At 37.2% G+C, this 16814-nt stretch overlaps 1 protein-coding gene across 7 annotated transcripts in view; it reads left to right on the forward strand.

The window, feature by feature from the left end:
* KCNIP4 (potassium voltage-gated channel interacting protein 4) overlaps positions 1–16814 on the forward strand; it is a 389496-nt gene that overhangs the window by 366708 nt on the left and 5974 nt on the right. For all 7 annotated transcript variants that reach the window (XM_054633539.2, XM_054633544.2, XM_077177655.1 and 4 more), the window contains 5 exons: positions 2095–2164; positions 6520–6590; positions 13602–13709; positions 14976–15080; positions 15650–15712. In XM_054633539.2, the coding sequence (XP_054489514.2) occupies positions 2095–2164; positions 6520–6590; positions 13602–13709; positions 14976–15080; positions 15650–15712 (417 nt within the window). The remainder of the gene's footprint in view (positions 1–2094; positions 2165–6519; positions 6591–13601; positions 13710–14975; positions 15081–15649; positions 15713–16814) is intronic.

The raw sequence follows: 16814 nt of genomic DNA on the forward strand, positions 1-16814 counted from the left end.
GAAATTTTCCCCTATATCCAATCTGAACTTCCCCTGGGGGAACTTGAGGCCATTTCCTCTTGTCCTAATGCTTGTTACTTGTAAACCTGCTAGAAACCATAGAGACAGTGGCCTGTCTGACTACAGAATTTTCGGATAGCTGGTAAGAGAGAGAGATGTTTAAGAGTGCCCTCATACCCAAAGACATGACAGACAGGGAGATGCTTTCTCAATTATGGATTGCTCCTTACCTAATGAAGGGTGGAGATTCATTTCCCTGTTCCTCCCATTCCCCAAAGGCTTGGGTTCCAAAGGCAGTGTTGCTCAGCAGTCAGTATTTATCTCATCTTATTGAGACCTGAGCTCTAGCTCTGCCTGCATCAGGGACATCAGTGCCTGCATCGGCCTCTGTGCCCAGGGACAAGTAATTTTGTATGTGTATCTCTGACACTGATGTTTGTTTCTGTTTTTTTGACTAAACAGAATTCTTTCTTGCTATATGTTTGCATGTGCTTAGTTATGATGAAAAGCTGATTTAGCGAAGGATAATTGACATAAAAGCGTGATAATCCTAGACTTGACATACATTTCTCAGACCATGCATTTGTCTCTCAATTAGAGATTACACTATTTGTTTCTTAGCAGAAGGTGCCAGAACTATGAATATCTCAGTGGTTCTTATTTGATCTAATTGAGATACTATTTTTTCTCCCAGGAAAAGTTGTTATTACACTGGTAAAAGATGTTACACTACTCTTGATCTCCATTTCCAGCTATTAATTTTAGTGAGTTTAGGACTAGGAGCACATATGTTTGAGTCCTCAGTCCAAATAGCATGCTAATAGTCAAAAAAAAGTATGAACCTTAAAACTTTTTGCATTAAAAAAGAAATTAAGGCTTAAAAAAATTAAGTATATTGCCCAAAGTCTTTTGCACAGTCTGGCAAAATTAGGACTAGAAATCAGCTCTCTGGTCTTGTGTATTTATGCTTGACATAGTAATCAATGACAGTATTCCTTCTGCTTTTCCTACCTCTTTGCATAAGTGATTGGTTTCACCCTCTTTATTCTCCTTCACTTCCTTTCATTTTCTTTCTAATCACTCTATTCAGAAACTTCCTACATATTCTGTGTTACATATTTCAATTTATGAAAAAGGTGTAAAGAGGCAAAAGGATCTGCAAGTATTGTAAATGCAGGGCCACCGATGAAGGAAGGCATGATGAGGAAGACTTCATCTTATCAGAAGGCTGATTTATTACTTTATTATATTTGTAATATTCTTATAATAAGAATATTATATATTCTTTATATATTAAAGAATACTATACTATACTAAAGAATACAGAAAAGATACTTCCTAAATGCTAAAAAGATACTAATGAAAACTTGTGACTCTTTCCAGAGTCCCAACACAGCTTGGCCCCAATTGGCCAGAGTCGAAATAACTCAACGAAGTCCAATCAAGAAATCACCTTGGATAAAAAAAACTCCAAACACATTCCACATGAGCAAAACACAGGCGAAGCAAATGAGATAAGAGTTGTTTTTCTTTTCTCTGAGGCCTCTCGCTGCCTTTCAGCTTCCCAGGAGAAAAACCCTGGGCAAAGGAATCCTGTTCAGAGAATGTGAATGCCACATGCAAGGTTTGAACAAGACCCTCAATGGCAGGGTGTTTTGAATTCATTGAATAGAACTCTTCCAGTAGAATGTGACTGCATGTACTATCAGCAATACCAAAGTGTTTACATTCCTGCTTGATTTGCATACCACACAAATGCTGATTGCAGCTGAGGGAGTGACTGCTCATGGCACACAGGTGACACAGCAGCTCCAACAACAGCTCCACCCACAGCAGCACCGTGGCTGCTGCCCACGTGTGTCTCTCAGGCCTCAAAGGAAGTTGAGATCCATGGCATAGAAGGACTTTTTGTCTCATGGGAATTCTTTAGGAAGATACTTCAGTGTGATAATGTGCATTAATAATTGGTTGAAAGTGCAAAGTCATGCATTTTAGTGTGTCGGTTACGCACATACTGTGGATGGTCTCCTGAACCCATGGGCTGAGTGGATCAGATCGGATGGTATTCATTTCTTTTCATTTACTTTTTTCCAGGAATGCCCCAGTGGTGTTGTCAATGAAGAAACCTTCAAAGAGATTTACTCTCAGTTCTTTCCACAGGGAGGTAAGTACTTGGCAGACATAATTAGTACTGCAATATGTCTGCTAGTTCCTAAGTCTGACAAGAGCCTCTTGCTCAAATTAACAAGATTGTTCCCTCAAGCTCTGTCTGAACTCAAGGGGTTCTTCCCTGATAGTTGGACACATTTTTAAATCTGCATTTCTGAATGAAATGCAATGGTATCTACATGAAGTCAGTCTTCTGTTATGAAGTTACTAGCTGTGATGGATACCATTAAAGCAAGTTTCTCTGAGTAGGTTATTTTCCTTTAAGCTTTCTAAAAATTCTTGCCCATTCTCTTTTACCCAAAAAAACGTTTCACAGTAGGAGGAACTGTAGGAGGCACTGCAGGTACCCTCTCATATCAACAACAGAACCCCCCCTTTAATTCTATGGGATTTCTCTTAAATGCTAACCTTGATTTCAATTAACTGATTTCCAGGAGTTTTGTTATTTTTTAAATTTCCATTATCTTTTTAGTGCAATGAAGGTAACACAAAAATGTGTAACACTGTGTAACACGTTTTTTTCCTTGAACCTCAGATTTCTTTCAATTTGAATTTTTTTCCTCTCTTTTCTTCCTCTTGTATTTGCTATTCAGTTACCCCTCTTCATATTCTCCTACAACCCCACTTCTTCAGCTTCTCCCAGAGCTCTTGAGATTTGTGTAGTTCTCTGGGACTGTTCAGAACTCCTTCTTTTCATTTTTTATTTAAAACCCCATATTAATTGGTAGGAACAAAATATCTCCCCATTAGTTTTATTTTGAATAAAGACCTAGAAGGTAAAGAGCAGCATTCAGTGCAGATTACCATCTCTAATCATTAAGAAGTAGGCACACTCAATAGAAATGAACCACAGGCTAGAAGGGTTGACCTGCCTACTGATTGTGTCTCTTTGTAAACTTTTAGACCAAGCTAACAATTATAGTTTGAAATATTATATTTTGTAGTTGCCCTTGGGTAGTGAAAACAATTCTATGTGATTTAGTGCACCTTTACTACACTACTAGAAAAAAATCTATCATATCTCCTATTGTTACACCCAGAATTTTTATGGGCAAAGAGAAAGCACACTTGTTCTAAAAGTGAAGTCAAAAGATATTGTGAGAGTAAATGTAATCTTAAAAGACTGATATTTATTAGTCCAGATCTAGTTGTTCCAGAGAAGAAAAACTATTAATGTAGTTAAAATGGATTATACAAAATATCTAATTGCTACTCCTACTCCTGGTGTTAATGCTGATCCTCCTCTGGCATTTAGGGCAGTAGCATCCTTTGGAGGAGGAGGGTTGCACTGGGTTGGAGTGGCATCCTTTGGAGGAGCATCCTTGGCAGTGGCATCCTTTGGAGGAGGAGGGTTGCACTGCACTGGGATGTCTACTTAAGAAACCAGACTGAGTTCTTAAATCTTTAAGGTCTTGGCAAAATTATGTGTCCAGCTGAGGCCTTTAAATTTCAGTTGTTCTTAAAATAATGATTTTATGTATATCCCAGTATTAAAGAGGAAAGAAGAATCTTGAAAGTTTTCCCCAAATTAAAACATGTAGGTCTGTGCTCCAATTGTCTGTGTGATGAAAAGCCAGGTACAACACGATGTATCATTATGACAATTCATATATTCAATACATAATTCATATCCGAACAAACAAAATTATGTCTATAAGTTTTTAAGCTTCAAGGCAACCAAAGAAATTTTTCAATGTCATCCAGCAAGTCACTTCCTCAAGCAAATTCCAAGACTGTCCAGGACAGGTACAGGAGGATTACAAATAGGACAAGGTGCCACAGGAGTAACAAAGGAAAGGAAATGACACAAAGGAAAGGATTGCAGCAAAAGCAATGTATTTTAAAAGGTAAAAGTAGCTTTGTAAAAAGCTTTCCATGCCAGAAAGGGCACTCCAGGAACTTCTTTTTAGATTCACTGCCATACAGGTAAATGAATATACCCTCTGCATTTTTTGCAGTGGATCACCTGAAATGAAAGTTGGGATTTTTCTTCAGCCCAGTAGGTCATGGATAAGAATCCACACACTGAATAATTATTACACTCCTTTACCACTTGTGAACAAATTAGATCATGCTTGGAGTTTGATAAGTCCTACTCTTCCATGTGTAATGATTACTGGTTTTTGCCTCTGATGTTTAAAATGCTTTGATGGTGTTTTTCAAGGGAATTATAATTTAAGAGCTGTTCTATCTCAACCTGTTAAAATAGGAAATTAGCCTACTAGTTATGATATCAGATCCTTGGAAAGAAATTGTATTTAATTTAAAAAGTTAAGATTTTGTCTAAAATAAATGGTGTTCAAGATTTAGGGAGGAAAGGGGGAAATCAAACTAAGTAGCTCTAATTAAAATACTAGCATGCCTCATCCTGCTGTGGTATTGAAAGCAAAATTTCAGACCAGAATTGCTTGAGCAAACAACTGTAAAAAATGCTTTTGATTTTTTTTTTTCAGAGAGATTACCAGAAAAATTTTTTTTCAACTAGGGACTTTTTTTCATATACCATCATACAAAAAAAGTAGTATATTGTATCATGTATGGGCATCAAAATTAAAATTCCTTTCTGTTTTCTGTACATCTACAGAAAATAGCCAGGAATATTTCAGATGTTTTTAAGAAATGGGTGCCAAAGAATAGGGAGGTATTTAAAATTCCTTTTACAGTAATTATACCTCTAGAACACATTTTTTCCCTGAAGATGATTTACATAGTATATTCTGTTGCACAACAGAAGTCTCAGTAGATTATAGAAAATATGACTATTAAAATGCTAAATATAAACTCTAGTCAACAAATTTACATTTTTCAGCTGAAGTGGGAATGTGTCTGCCAAGTTGTGCTTAAGCAATTACAGTGGTTAGAGGACACATGGAAGAATGAATGACTCTCTCAAATAGTGGTGGTGGGGATTTAATTTTCTGAAAATGTGCTAACAGACATGTTTTAAAGATTGCAGTTTTTTCTTGTTATGATTATCTCACATCATACAAAATAAACATATTGAAGTAAGACTAGAGAATTTTCTTCAGGTCTGAATCTGTGAAGCACAAAGCTTTCAGTTTTGGTATATCTGGTTCCTCAAGGTGGCATTTCAGCTAAGTGTCGCCAGGCTACTGCTCAGTTTAATACAAAAGAGTAGTTTGGGCTGTAAAAAATAAAGGTTTGCAGGATTCATATAAAAGGTAAAATGGGTTAATGCCAAGAAATCAGAAAATGGTATTTCAGCATTGATCAGGTTTTTCCATGAGAGGGACTTTGTTCTGCAAAGGGGATGCTGATTTCATAGCACTTTGCCCTTTATTAATAATTTGTGAGGTTTATGTTAATTAGCCTAAAATTATTGTAAACATATGAGGTAGAAAGGGAAAATTGAGTATTAAAAGTAAACAAGCCCTCATCCTTCATTAATTTGCATGATTTTGAGGGAAGGAAAAACACTGAGGACAGCTGACTTGCCTTAACCCCAGCAGCTTCCACTTTACATCCAGAGGGCTGTCTTTGGATAAGTGCTCTCCTCACAATATATTACTCCTGGAGCAGGTTGTGCCTTTTAGAAGGCATTCAGTGGAAATAGAAGAAAGGATCTTTACAGAAGTTACAGTCTTGACAGATTTATATTCATGCTGTGTGGGTTTCTGAAATGAGTCAATATGCACTGGGGAGGAGGTTTAGTAAGTATGCAAATAGTGAAGGGATGATTTGTTTAAGGTCATCTTTCAGAGTCTTACTGACCATTTAGTGAGTCACAGCCAATTTTTCCAAACCCTAATGCCACGATCATGGGAATTCAGCAGCAAGCTTAACAATCTGCTTCTCAGGAGAGGATTTCCTCTCACCTGTGGGTGAGCATAGGACCCAACAGCAGCAGCAGCTTTCTGCAAAGATCAACTTCAATCTGGGGAACAGATCTGTGTGCAGAGCAAAACCAGCACACATGGTGTGGTGAGGGCAGTGTCTGCTTCCCTCATATAATGGGAGAAAATGAACACAGTCTCCATGGTAGGCATGTGATCCCTGTCACAGTCAGTGTTCCTGTTACAACAGGCTGTTTCAGAGTACAATAATATGTCATCTTTGCTATTTGCTCAGGTACCAATGATTAGCAAGCACAGGAAAAAAAATGAATAGAGATATTCCAGAACAGAATTTTCATTTTTGGTTTCTTTGCACTTATACCTTATCCCTCCTCTCCTGCCAAAAAGGAAATTTAAATTTCAGTGGAAAGCTAGTCTTGCTATGAAATTTTGGTATCAAAATATATCTTGGTATCAAATAGTTTTAATAGAATTAAATTAATTTTTATTAAATAAAATGTACTTACTGTCAATATTTTTTCTGCTTAAATTTTAGATTCCACAACATATGCACATTTTCTGTTTAATGCATTTGACACTGATCACAATGGATCTGTAAGTTTTGAGGTAAGTGATGCCATTGCTTATTTCTATAAAATTGAATACTTTGCCATTCCTTGTAATGAAGTCCACTTTGGTGGACTCACATTAGGGAAAATTTAGCTGATGTGACTCAAGTTTCAAGTTTTTCCAATGTAATAAAAAAGTCATTGCTTTACAGTTGTATATTCCATAAGGGTAACTCAAACTGTCCTACTACATAATTTTTTAAAAAATCTCACAATTTAAAAGGTAACCCAGTTTATTCACAAGTTACCTAAAATAGTTCTCCCTCTCTGCCTTTGCAAGAGGAGATCTCTGAACTACAACTAATGTTATGGGGATGACTCAGTCAAAATCAAAATCTGATTTTTCATACTTAGTTTCCAGAAAGTTCTAGAAAAAGGCTTTAAAGCAAATGTTTTAAAAGTACAAGAGTTGGAAATTCATTCTTCCTCCATATAACTGCCCAATCTCTTTTCCCAGTTCTGCCTTTCCCTGGTAAGGCTGATGTCATCCACACAATATAATATGGAAAAAAGGGACCTTACTTCAGTACTGTAGATGAGAACAGGGTGTACAAAATACTGCAAAGGAGATAATATTGTAAGCTGTAGAATTAAAAAAAAAAAATACCGTTCATTTGCAAAAGGATATATTTGTTTTGTCATGTTTTCCTTGGTTTTGATTATAATGAAGTAATTATTTCCTTAAACTTTTGATTGGATTGTGATAAATACACTCACTAGGAGTAGGAATGGAGGATTAATTCATGTCTTCTGTACATACACCTCTTCTTGTAATATGCAAGGATTCTTCTGAGCTAATCACAGAATCATAGAATGGTAAAGGATCTTAACGATCAGCCAGTTCCAAACCCCCTGCCATGGACAGGGACACCTCCCAGCAGACCAAGTTGCCTCATCCAACATGGCCCTGAGCATTTCCAGGGATGGGAATCCACAACTTCTCTGGGAAACCTGTGCCAGTGCCTCACCACCCTCCCAGTAATGAATTTCTTTTGTATATCTAACTTAAACTTCCCATCTTTCAGTTACAGCAACAGCAGGCACACTGAGAAAAAATATTTTTAGAATAAGTAGTTGTAAATTGTTTCTGCAATTTTCATTAAAAAGAATGGGAATTAAAGAAAATTTTTGTACCTTTTCTGGTCAATTTGTTGACACTTGCATTTCAGGCAGAAAGTCTTAAGAAATGCACTGGATTTGGAGCGCTTTGATTATCTCAGAGTACAGGTTTGTGCATGAACAAAGGGCTTTGGATAAAATAAATCAGGAAAATAAAAGCAGAGGTGCTGAACTTTTGTTCAATATCGAGGCAGACATGAGTGATCCAGACTTTCATATTATCTGCACTAATTTTGAATCCACCATAATTCTACTGCTGTCAAAAGACTCTTGCTTCTGTGTCCTTGTAGAAACATTATACTTACAAACTGCATGATGGCCATTCTAAAATCATCCTCTTGAAGTTAAAAATGTATGGGCTTTTTCCTAATCACATGAAAAAAGCTGCAAAATGTAGAAGAAGCTATTATGAAATGTGCAAAATACAATCATCTCATTTTTTCCTGCTCCTTTTAATCCTAGGTGCAGCTGTGCTATTCTCTTTCTACTCCAATCTTTATTCTAGTTTTGTAATTTCCATTAGAAAAACAACAAAAGTAAACAGCTCAAAAGGTAGAGGAGTAGTTTAGAAGCTTGGAGAAAAAAATAATCATTCTTTCTAAAGTACTTTCTATATCAAAGTGTAGGAGTAAATACAATTTAATATAATTACCTATGATGAAAACACTCTGGCTATCTTCTGTATAAAAGATTATCAAAATCTGAAATGGCAGCAAAATTCTTTTGTTGATAAAAATGACTTTTTTTTTTTATGTGTTGCACACTCAATTTCCCATGAAGGAGTGGTAGCTGGAGTTGTAGGTAAAAAAAAGAGAATTTACTTTAGCTTTTTGCCCTTTATTCCTCAAATTTTAAACCATCAACAATGAAAAGTTAGATCTGAGCACAACTTAAATGCACACCTCAATTGACATTTCTTGGTGAGATTGCTGTGTCCTTAGAGTCCTTAGAGGTTTGTCGTCCTTACATCTATATGCTCTTTGGTAACAAGCCAGGATCTCTAAATGAAGGATTTATATAGCATAAAGAACAAACTTATAAAATTAGGTGCTTGAACTTATCTCTCTTTATCCCATGACTGTATTAATTTTGAGACTAGTTTATTTCATTTGTTTTGTGAACTAGTTTTGTTTTAATATGACAGAGTTTCCGAAGACCCAGTGACCCAACTATTGGAGAGCTCTCTGGGTATGTTAGTGAAGGTCTTTTTTCCATTAGACAGAGACAGATATAAAAGCAAAGTTTTCATTTGCTGCATGTATATTGTCATTGAGCCAAAATAAAGATCTGGCCTCAAAGCTATTCACACAGTCAGAAAAATGGAGGCTAATTAACTTTAGACATATTGTCAAAGTAAAGCTCATTGCACACACATGAAAATATCCAAATTAGTATCCTCCATTTGTTGTAGATGCAGATTGAGGTTGCTCTAAATGTGACCTTTCTGAAAGTCGTTAAATAATCCCACAAATTCTCAGTGCTTTAAAGCACAATGCTGTGCCCAAACACAAGGGAGATATTTAAAGACTTCTGTCATATTTAATCAAAACCAAATTATATCAGTTAATAAATGAGCAAGCATGCTAACCCACTTCCATGGAGGCGTACAGTTCTTAAGATCAAACACAACTTCATATTTCACTAATAATAAAAGTGGTGTCCAAGGCAGTATTATGAAGGCAGCAGTTAACTAAGTCATAGAATGCCTTGGATTGGAAAGGACCTTGAAGATCATCTTGTTCCAACCCCCCTGCCCTGGACAAGGACACTCCCACTAGAGCAGGTTGCTTGAAGCCCCATCCAATATGACCTTAAACACTTCCAGGAACAGGGCATTCACAGCTTCCCTTGGAAACCTGTTCCAGTGCCTCACCATCCTCACAGTGAAGGATTTGTTCCTAATAGCTAATTTAAACCTACTCTCTGTCAGTTTAAAGCCATTCCCCCTTGTCCTGCCCCTACATGTCCTTGTGCAGAGTCCCTCCCCAGCTCTCTTGTAGGCCCTCCTTAGGTAATGGGAGGTGCTTTAAGGTGTCCCTGGAGCCTTCTCTTCTCCTGGCTGAATAAGCTCAACTCTCAGTCTGTCTTCACAGCAGAGGTGCTCCAGTCCTCTGGACGTGTTCCAGCAGGTCCATGTCATTCAGCCCCTGAGCTGGATGCAGGATTCCAGGTGGGGTCTCATGAAGGCAAAGAGGGACAGAATCACCTTCCTTGACCTTGTGGTCCTGTTTATTTTGATGCAGCCCAGGTCATGGTTGGTTTTCTGGGCTGTAAGCCCACATTGCTGATTCATGTTGAGTTTGTCATCAACCAATATCCCCAAGTCCTTTTCCTCAGGGCTGCTCTAAATCCATTTTCTGCCCAGCTGTTATTTCAGCTTGGCATTGCCCTGATCCAGGTGCAGGACTTTGAACTTGGCCCCATTGAATTTCATGAGGTTCACAAGCATGATTCTGTGGGTTCAACACAAAAAGGTTTGTCCATGTCATGTAGGAAATGAGCTCATTTTTTTAAGTAAGTGGTGATCTCATAAGCATTTTAACACCATCTGATTTAAAGTAGCTACAAAGAAATACATTTCCTTTTAGGAGCAGTTCCTTCTCCGTGACCTTTTTTTTACATACACCAGGCCTCCACCACTTCTGTGCCATCACTTGATTCCTTTTCAAAATCCTGAAATCTAAATTTAAAAATGGATTAAGGTTCCTGCCTACCTACTTCTACCTACTTCTGAAAAAGACATAAAGGAACACATGACCAGGTGAATAATTTTAAGCTTTCCTATGGATTTGAGACAGCACACTAATAAGCTTGTAATTAATTTATTAATGAACTAATTATCCCCAAAGATTTACTGAGAGATAAAGCAATCAGAAAGTCATCAACAACCTTGCTAGGAGATAATTAATCACTGCTGAAAAAAACCCCACAAATACAAGTTCATCCCAGATCACAACCAGACATTCTCTACAGCTGTATGCAGAACAGAAATGTCAGCAGGCTCTGAGTACACACAGGCTCTGGTACAGGTGCAATGATGCTGCATTTTGCAGCCTTTCAGTGAGACATCCCCCTTTCTTGAAGATTCAGAATTAGGCACAGAAGGAGGTCTTAACAGGTATTAGCATGCTTTGCAGGAAACTGGCAAGTTACAAACAGGAAACTGTGGAAAGGAGTAAAGGCAAGTATGGAGACAGAGACTTTTGTATTTCTAACTTCACTGTCACAGACTGAAGAAAGACCCAACCTAGAGTTGTCTCAGCTCAGACTTCCTGTTTTAGACTCCTTTGTCACCCTAGATGGGATGCACCTCTCCCCTTTAGGTGCTCAGCTGAGCAGGACCATCCCTCTCAGGGGGCAGTGGCAGCATTCTCAGAGCATGTATGTATCCGAGTATGGTGACATTTTCTTTAAAAATAAACAGGTTCTAAAAGTAGAATTCCTCCCTCCCTAGAAATTACATGTCTAAACCAGGATGGAAAACAGTATCTGGGTGCTCTAATACTGTAATAGGGACTTGTATTGATCCTCTTTTGCTAAATTGTGTGTGTGATTTGTGCATCACTAAGATGTTGGTTCCATGCAAAAAGATGGGCAGCTGCTTCCTGAGTTTAGCTGCTTCCCTCTACACTGCTGCTTTACTGTGGCTTTCTGCACTGGATTATTCCTTAACACACAGAATGGCTGCACTGCTCCTGACACACACATTGCCTTCCACACAGAGCATTTTGCCTTTCAAGGCTCTAACCCAAAATACCCTGTGGATCTGGCCTATATCCACTGAATCAGATACTCCATTTCTGTGTGATTCTGTTACTGTTCTTCAGTTGCTTTAAAGTAAGCATGTAGAAAAGACTTCCCATCCAAGCTGGTCCTTGTCCAGCTCATCACAACTTCTTATTATGAACAATTCTTTCTATTGTTCCTGAGATTACTCCTGCACAACACTCAGACAAAGGCAATGCACCTGAACTATGTGTGATCCCAAAACATGTTGATGCAATATGGAAGGAGATAACTCACTGCTGCAATGTTTAGAGCACATACCTGGAAGGTTTTTGAGTCGTCTCTGCTTTTTAACAACCCCAAATCCCATGGAAAACAATATTAAGTCAAGGGTTTTTTTTTAACAAAAAAACGATGATAGAAGGGTAGCCTTGGAAATGGGGGTAGAAATGATTCTGGGAAGCCAGCTAACACAGGTGGTACATCACAGAAAGCTACAAAGAGAATTGAACAAGAAAAGAAAAATGGATTTATTTTAGATAAATTTTAAAAATGTTGCTCAGCCAAAATAAAAATAAATTCACAATTCTTACATATAATGTAAGAAAATAATGCAACTGAGGACCTTCACAAAGGACTTAAGGAGAAGCTACATCAAGAATGTAAAACCATGCAGAAAAGACTTGAAGACATGGTACTGAATTTAAAAGGTTAATTACTAATGCTGTAATGTGATCAAATCTGTTCTGAATTTCTTGAACAATTTAATGTTTAATAGTACATTGTTAAAGAACTGTTTAGAGATTTAACCCTGTGACCCTCAATTAGTCATTGATATGTAGACAAGATGAGCAAAATTCTTTCAAGATTCATGTACCCATTTACCCCAAAGGGCACATATACCAATAAGACAGAAATTTTTGACAGACTAAGAACAGCCAGAGCATGTCAATTGAATTGTTAAAAAGTCTGGAGCTGTCAGAAGAGTTGTCTGTGCCTGCTAGACCCCCTGAGTCCATGATATCTGTGTGTACTTCAGTGTATCAGGTATATTTATTTGACTTTGTGGTACACCAGGCCTTTTAAATTTATGTCTAACCTCAGTGTTCCATTGTTCCTGTGTTAGACAATGCAAAACCTTGCTGGTGCAAATAAGAAATATTTTGGCTTTTATTGTCTCTAATGTTACTCTAACACTTCCTGTATGTCATTGCAAGCAATGTAGAAAGACACATTTAAATGTACTCACTTGCCATATTCTGCTCAATGTATTAAGAAGGCAGTTTCACAAATTTATGGTTTCATACGCTTATCAAATAAAAAGAGGTGGAGGAAATGGTTAGGGAAAAAGAAAAAGCTATTGCTTACAAAATATTAACATGCTGAGAAATACAGATGAGAGGTGATGGAAGTGGATATTTTCTCCAATGTGGACAATGCTCAATAAATGTAAATGAGGTTTGTGCTGTCAAAAGAGTATTTAATATGAAATAAAAATCTATAACCAAATACTACATATACTACATACAAATAATCTCAAATGCCTTCTGATTGCTTTCTGTGGAATAGCTCTGCAGCAATAGAGCATTACATCACAAAAACATTAAAATGGCACATGGACATGTAATATATTTATTATTCCCTATCATACTTCCAATAAAAGTAATAAGAATTGAGGTGTGCAGTGTTGTACATGAAGTTTGAAAGATTGGATGCAACAGATTGGTCTAAGGGATCTGGGAACTACATATTCCACTTTAACAAGGTAGAGATTTAACAAGAATTTAATGTTCCTTAGTACACAGTTTTCCCCAAATTGGTCTCCTGTGCTTAGTTACCATTTAAGCTTTTCTTGGACCATTGAACCATGGGGATGGATTTTTCCTGGTATTCACTTCAACAGGAACTGCTTATGTGAGACATAGTCTTTTCAGAGGCTACAACCACTAACAGAAAATTATGTTTACTTTATAGAAAATTACTCAATTTACTTATTAATATGAGTATAGGAAATAGTGCCTAGATTGTTAATCCAGAAATCATTAGCACTCACAGTGAAGTAAAGAAATTTGGAACAATACATCTTTTTTTATTATTCTGGATTTCTGAGTTTTTGAGGAAAACTGCTCATTTCCAAACTGACCAAGACCTTTTGTCTATTTAGGATTTTGTTATGGGTCTCTCAGTTTTACTCCGAGGGACAGTACAGGAGAAACTGAACTGGGCTTTCAACTTGTATGATATAAATAAGGATGGATATATAACTAAAGAGGTAAGATCTAGTTCTTATGTAATCACTGAAAGTAAGTGTTGTTAGCTAAGTCCTGCATTCGGAGAAGAATGGTTCAGTTGTCAAACTGAATGTGTTAACAAGTTACCAGGTATTATGAAGTTAGACACACTAAAAACGTAATTGTCTCATTTTAAAGGTATAGATGAACATTGAAAAGGGAAAATCTTTATAGAAATTGCAAAAGTTCAGAATTCTTCAGAAATTATGTTTCTGAGCATAATAGGTACAGAAATGGTTGGCTTCAACTTATGCCTACATATTTGCCCATACAGTTCCTAGGATAGATTGTAGGATATTTGGACAAAATAAATTAAGTATGTTGGCAATAATTGTTTCTTATTTTGTTAATCTACTTCTAATAATTTTTACTTGAAACAGGATTTATAAAGAAAGATTCCTACATCTTTTACTCTGCAAGGATTCAAACAATACTTAAGTGGGACTAAATGAGTGTTTCATCAAAATATATGGAGAGGGTTTTTTTAAGTGGGGTTTATGCAAATATAAAAATTACACTTATAATTTTACACTTTTATAAAGCACTTCAGGTTCATTATAAAAGAGTAATGTATAGAATAATTTCTTAGCATACTACAGATGACTTGTTTTTGAAATTATTAAAATTTTCACAAGCCACTCAAAATTCAAAGATTATGATATAAAAGGAGGACTCTGCATAAGTGCAGGTGTGTTCATGGCTGTTTTTATTTTCTTTAGGGAAAATAGGTTGTAAGAAGGTGATGTGCTTTGGCCATTCACTTGCCATTACAGAACTTCTTTTTTATTTTTATTCATAAGATATTGGGAGATTCTTCCCACATATTATAAATCATTTGAAATTGAAATCATACATCTATGAAAGCTGAAATGCTAGATTTTCTAATAATTAAATAGTTCCTTCTTGAATCAGTTCAGTCAAAAAAAAAAAACAACCTAGGTGAATTCCAAAATTTTATTCTAAAATGCAAATCCTAAAAACTTATGTTCTGAGTTAAAGCAGTGGACATTCTAGAAGTCAAAGAGCAGCACTGCTGTGTCCAGGAACTGGAAGGTCATCTGGAAAAGAGGCCATGGAAGGGGCAGTGCAGGAGCCCCTTGGCGTGATGGGTGCCCACACTGTAGGGAGGTCCTTGCACCCCCCACCCTGGGATGCTCATCTGAGGATTCACCAAATGGTGCAAGTTTTTCTGAGTTGGTGGGAAAAATGCACTTTACATTGCAGAAACATAATTTTTTCCTCTTCAGGAGATGCTTGACATCATGAAAGCAATATATGACATGATGGGGAAATGCACCTATCCTGTTCTCAAAGAAGATGCACCCAGACAACATGTGGAAACATTTTTCCAGGTAGGTCACATAACACAGAAGCTGAAAAGACTGCGCAGTGAGCAGATAAAGATTTTCATTGTTGTAACATATCCTTCCAATTCTGTAATCCTTTCTATTCTCTGTGGCTCCATTCCAAGTTTCCCAGACCTACTCATCACACCCTGTTTTTTCAACAAAAGCTCTTTAAGCATAGTCCACTTACTATGACTTTTGGACTGGTTGTTCCTAGGCTGTCATATAATTGAAATGAAAAATGAAAACGACTTGTTTCACACAGGAGTTCAGGAGGAGAAACATACTGCTGAGGGTTGACCCTGTCTGGATGCCAGGCACCCAACAAAGCCTCTCTCTCACTCCCTGCCTCAAATGAACAGGGGAGAGAAAATCTAACAAAGGGCTGAAGAGGTTATCATTCCTCATTGCTCAGCCTTGGCCAGCAGCAGGTCCTGGAGCTGGCTGGCTTTGGCTCTGCTGCACATGGGGGAAGTTTCTGGCAGCTTCTCACTTCTGTAGCTCTCCTGCTACCAAAACTTGGCCACACAAATCCAATTCCTGCACTTTTTTTTCTTTTTCTTTTTTTAATACAGAAAATGGACAAGAACAAAGATGGAGTAGTTACCATAGATGAATTCATTGAGAGCTGCCAGAAAGTAAGTATTCAGTGTTAAGTACTGAATGTGTATCTGTTGGCTATTTCTATCACAGCTCTTTACAGATTTCTGGAGTGTCAGTGAGGGTGATCTTTATACCAGAGACAGCATTTTCCCAAGGTAGAGTATCTATGTACACCATTACACAGAAACACTGGCCAGTGTAAATAAATCTGTGGCCTGAATCTGCAGAAGAGCTGCTGTACACAAGCTGTCATTGCTTATTAGACAGCTGTGCCAATATCCTTTCTTTCTTTAATAGTGTATTGTTTACACTTGGTGGAAAAAAGCTTCTTTACATTCAGCTAAATATTTATTTCTATCTTCTGCTCATGCTGGGGCACACAGTTCTGTCACAACTGGCATAAAATCATGGCAATAATAATATTGCCTGAAAATTTATCCTCCATAGCTGATTTTCTCAGTGAGTTATGATGTGCTTATAAGCAGTAAAGCCTTATAAAAAGAGAGTGCAAGGGGCTCGCAAAGTGTTGGATGGCAAGAGTTAATACCAGACAAGTTTTCTTAAGGCAAGGGTGTAAACTGATTATGATTATCAGTCACAAGTCTTTATGCTACCCAAGTGGCTGTCAATTTCTTGACAGCAAGAAAAAAATTCTTCCAGCAGCTCCTGGCCCCTAGAGCCAGGATGGAGAACTTCTGAAGCAGGAGTTACAGACTGTTTTCTCTCCTCTGCTCTTCAGAAACCAGCTTGTTCTCCGACCAGTAGATGATATGAAGAAAGATCAGTTGCATTTTCATAAATTTAAGGAAATCCTGTTAATTTTTCAGTTTAAAATTGCAAGAAAAAGAAACATGATAGAGTATAAGATAAGAATGACTAGCTTTTGGCAAGATAAGAGGTTCATAGAATTATAGAATATGCTCAGTTGGAAGGCACCCACCAGGACAATCGAGTCCAATAGATGAAATTCCTGGCTCTGCACAGGACACCCCAAGATCAAGGCTGTTGTGTATAGTAAAGCATCACATTAGACAGAGTGAATATGATAGGCCTGATTACATTATGTAAATTCATGTGGTCAATAAGCCTGATACTGTTTGTTACAGTGACAAATTTAAGAAGTCATAGTAATGGTCT

Source organism: Agelaius phoeniceus, chromosome 4, assembly GCF_051311805.1.
Source record: "Agelaius phoeniceus isolate bAgePho1 chromosome 4, bAgePho1.hap1, whole genome shotgun sequence".
Taxonomy (NCBI): Eukaryota; Metazoa; Chordata; class Aves; order Passeriformes; family Icteridae; genus Agelaius; species Agelaius phoeniceus.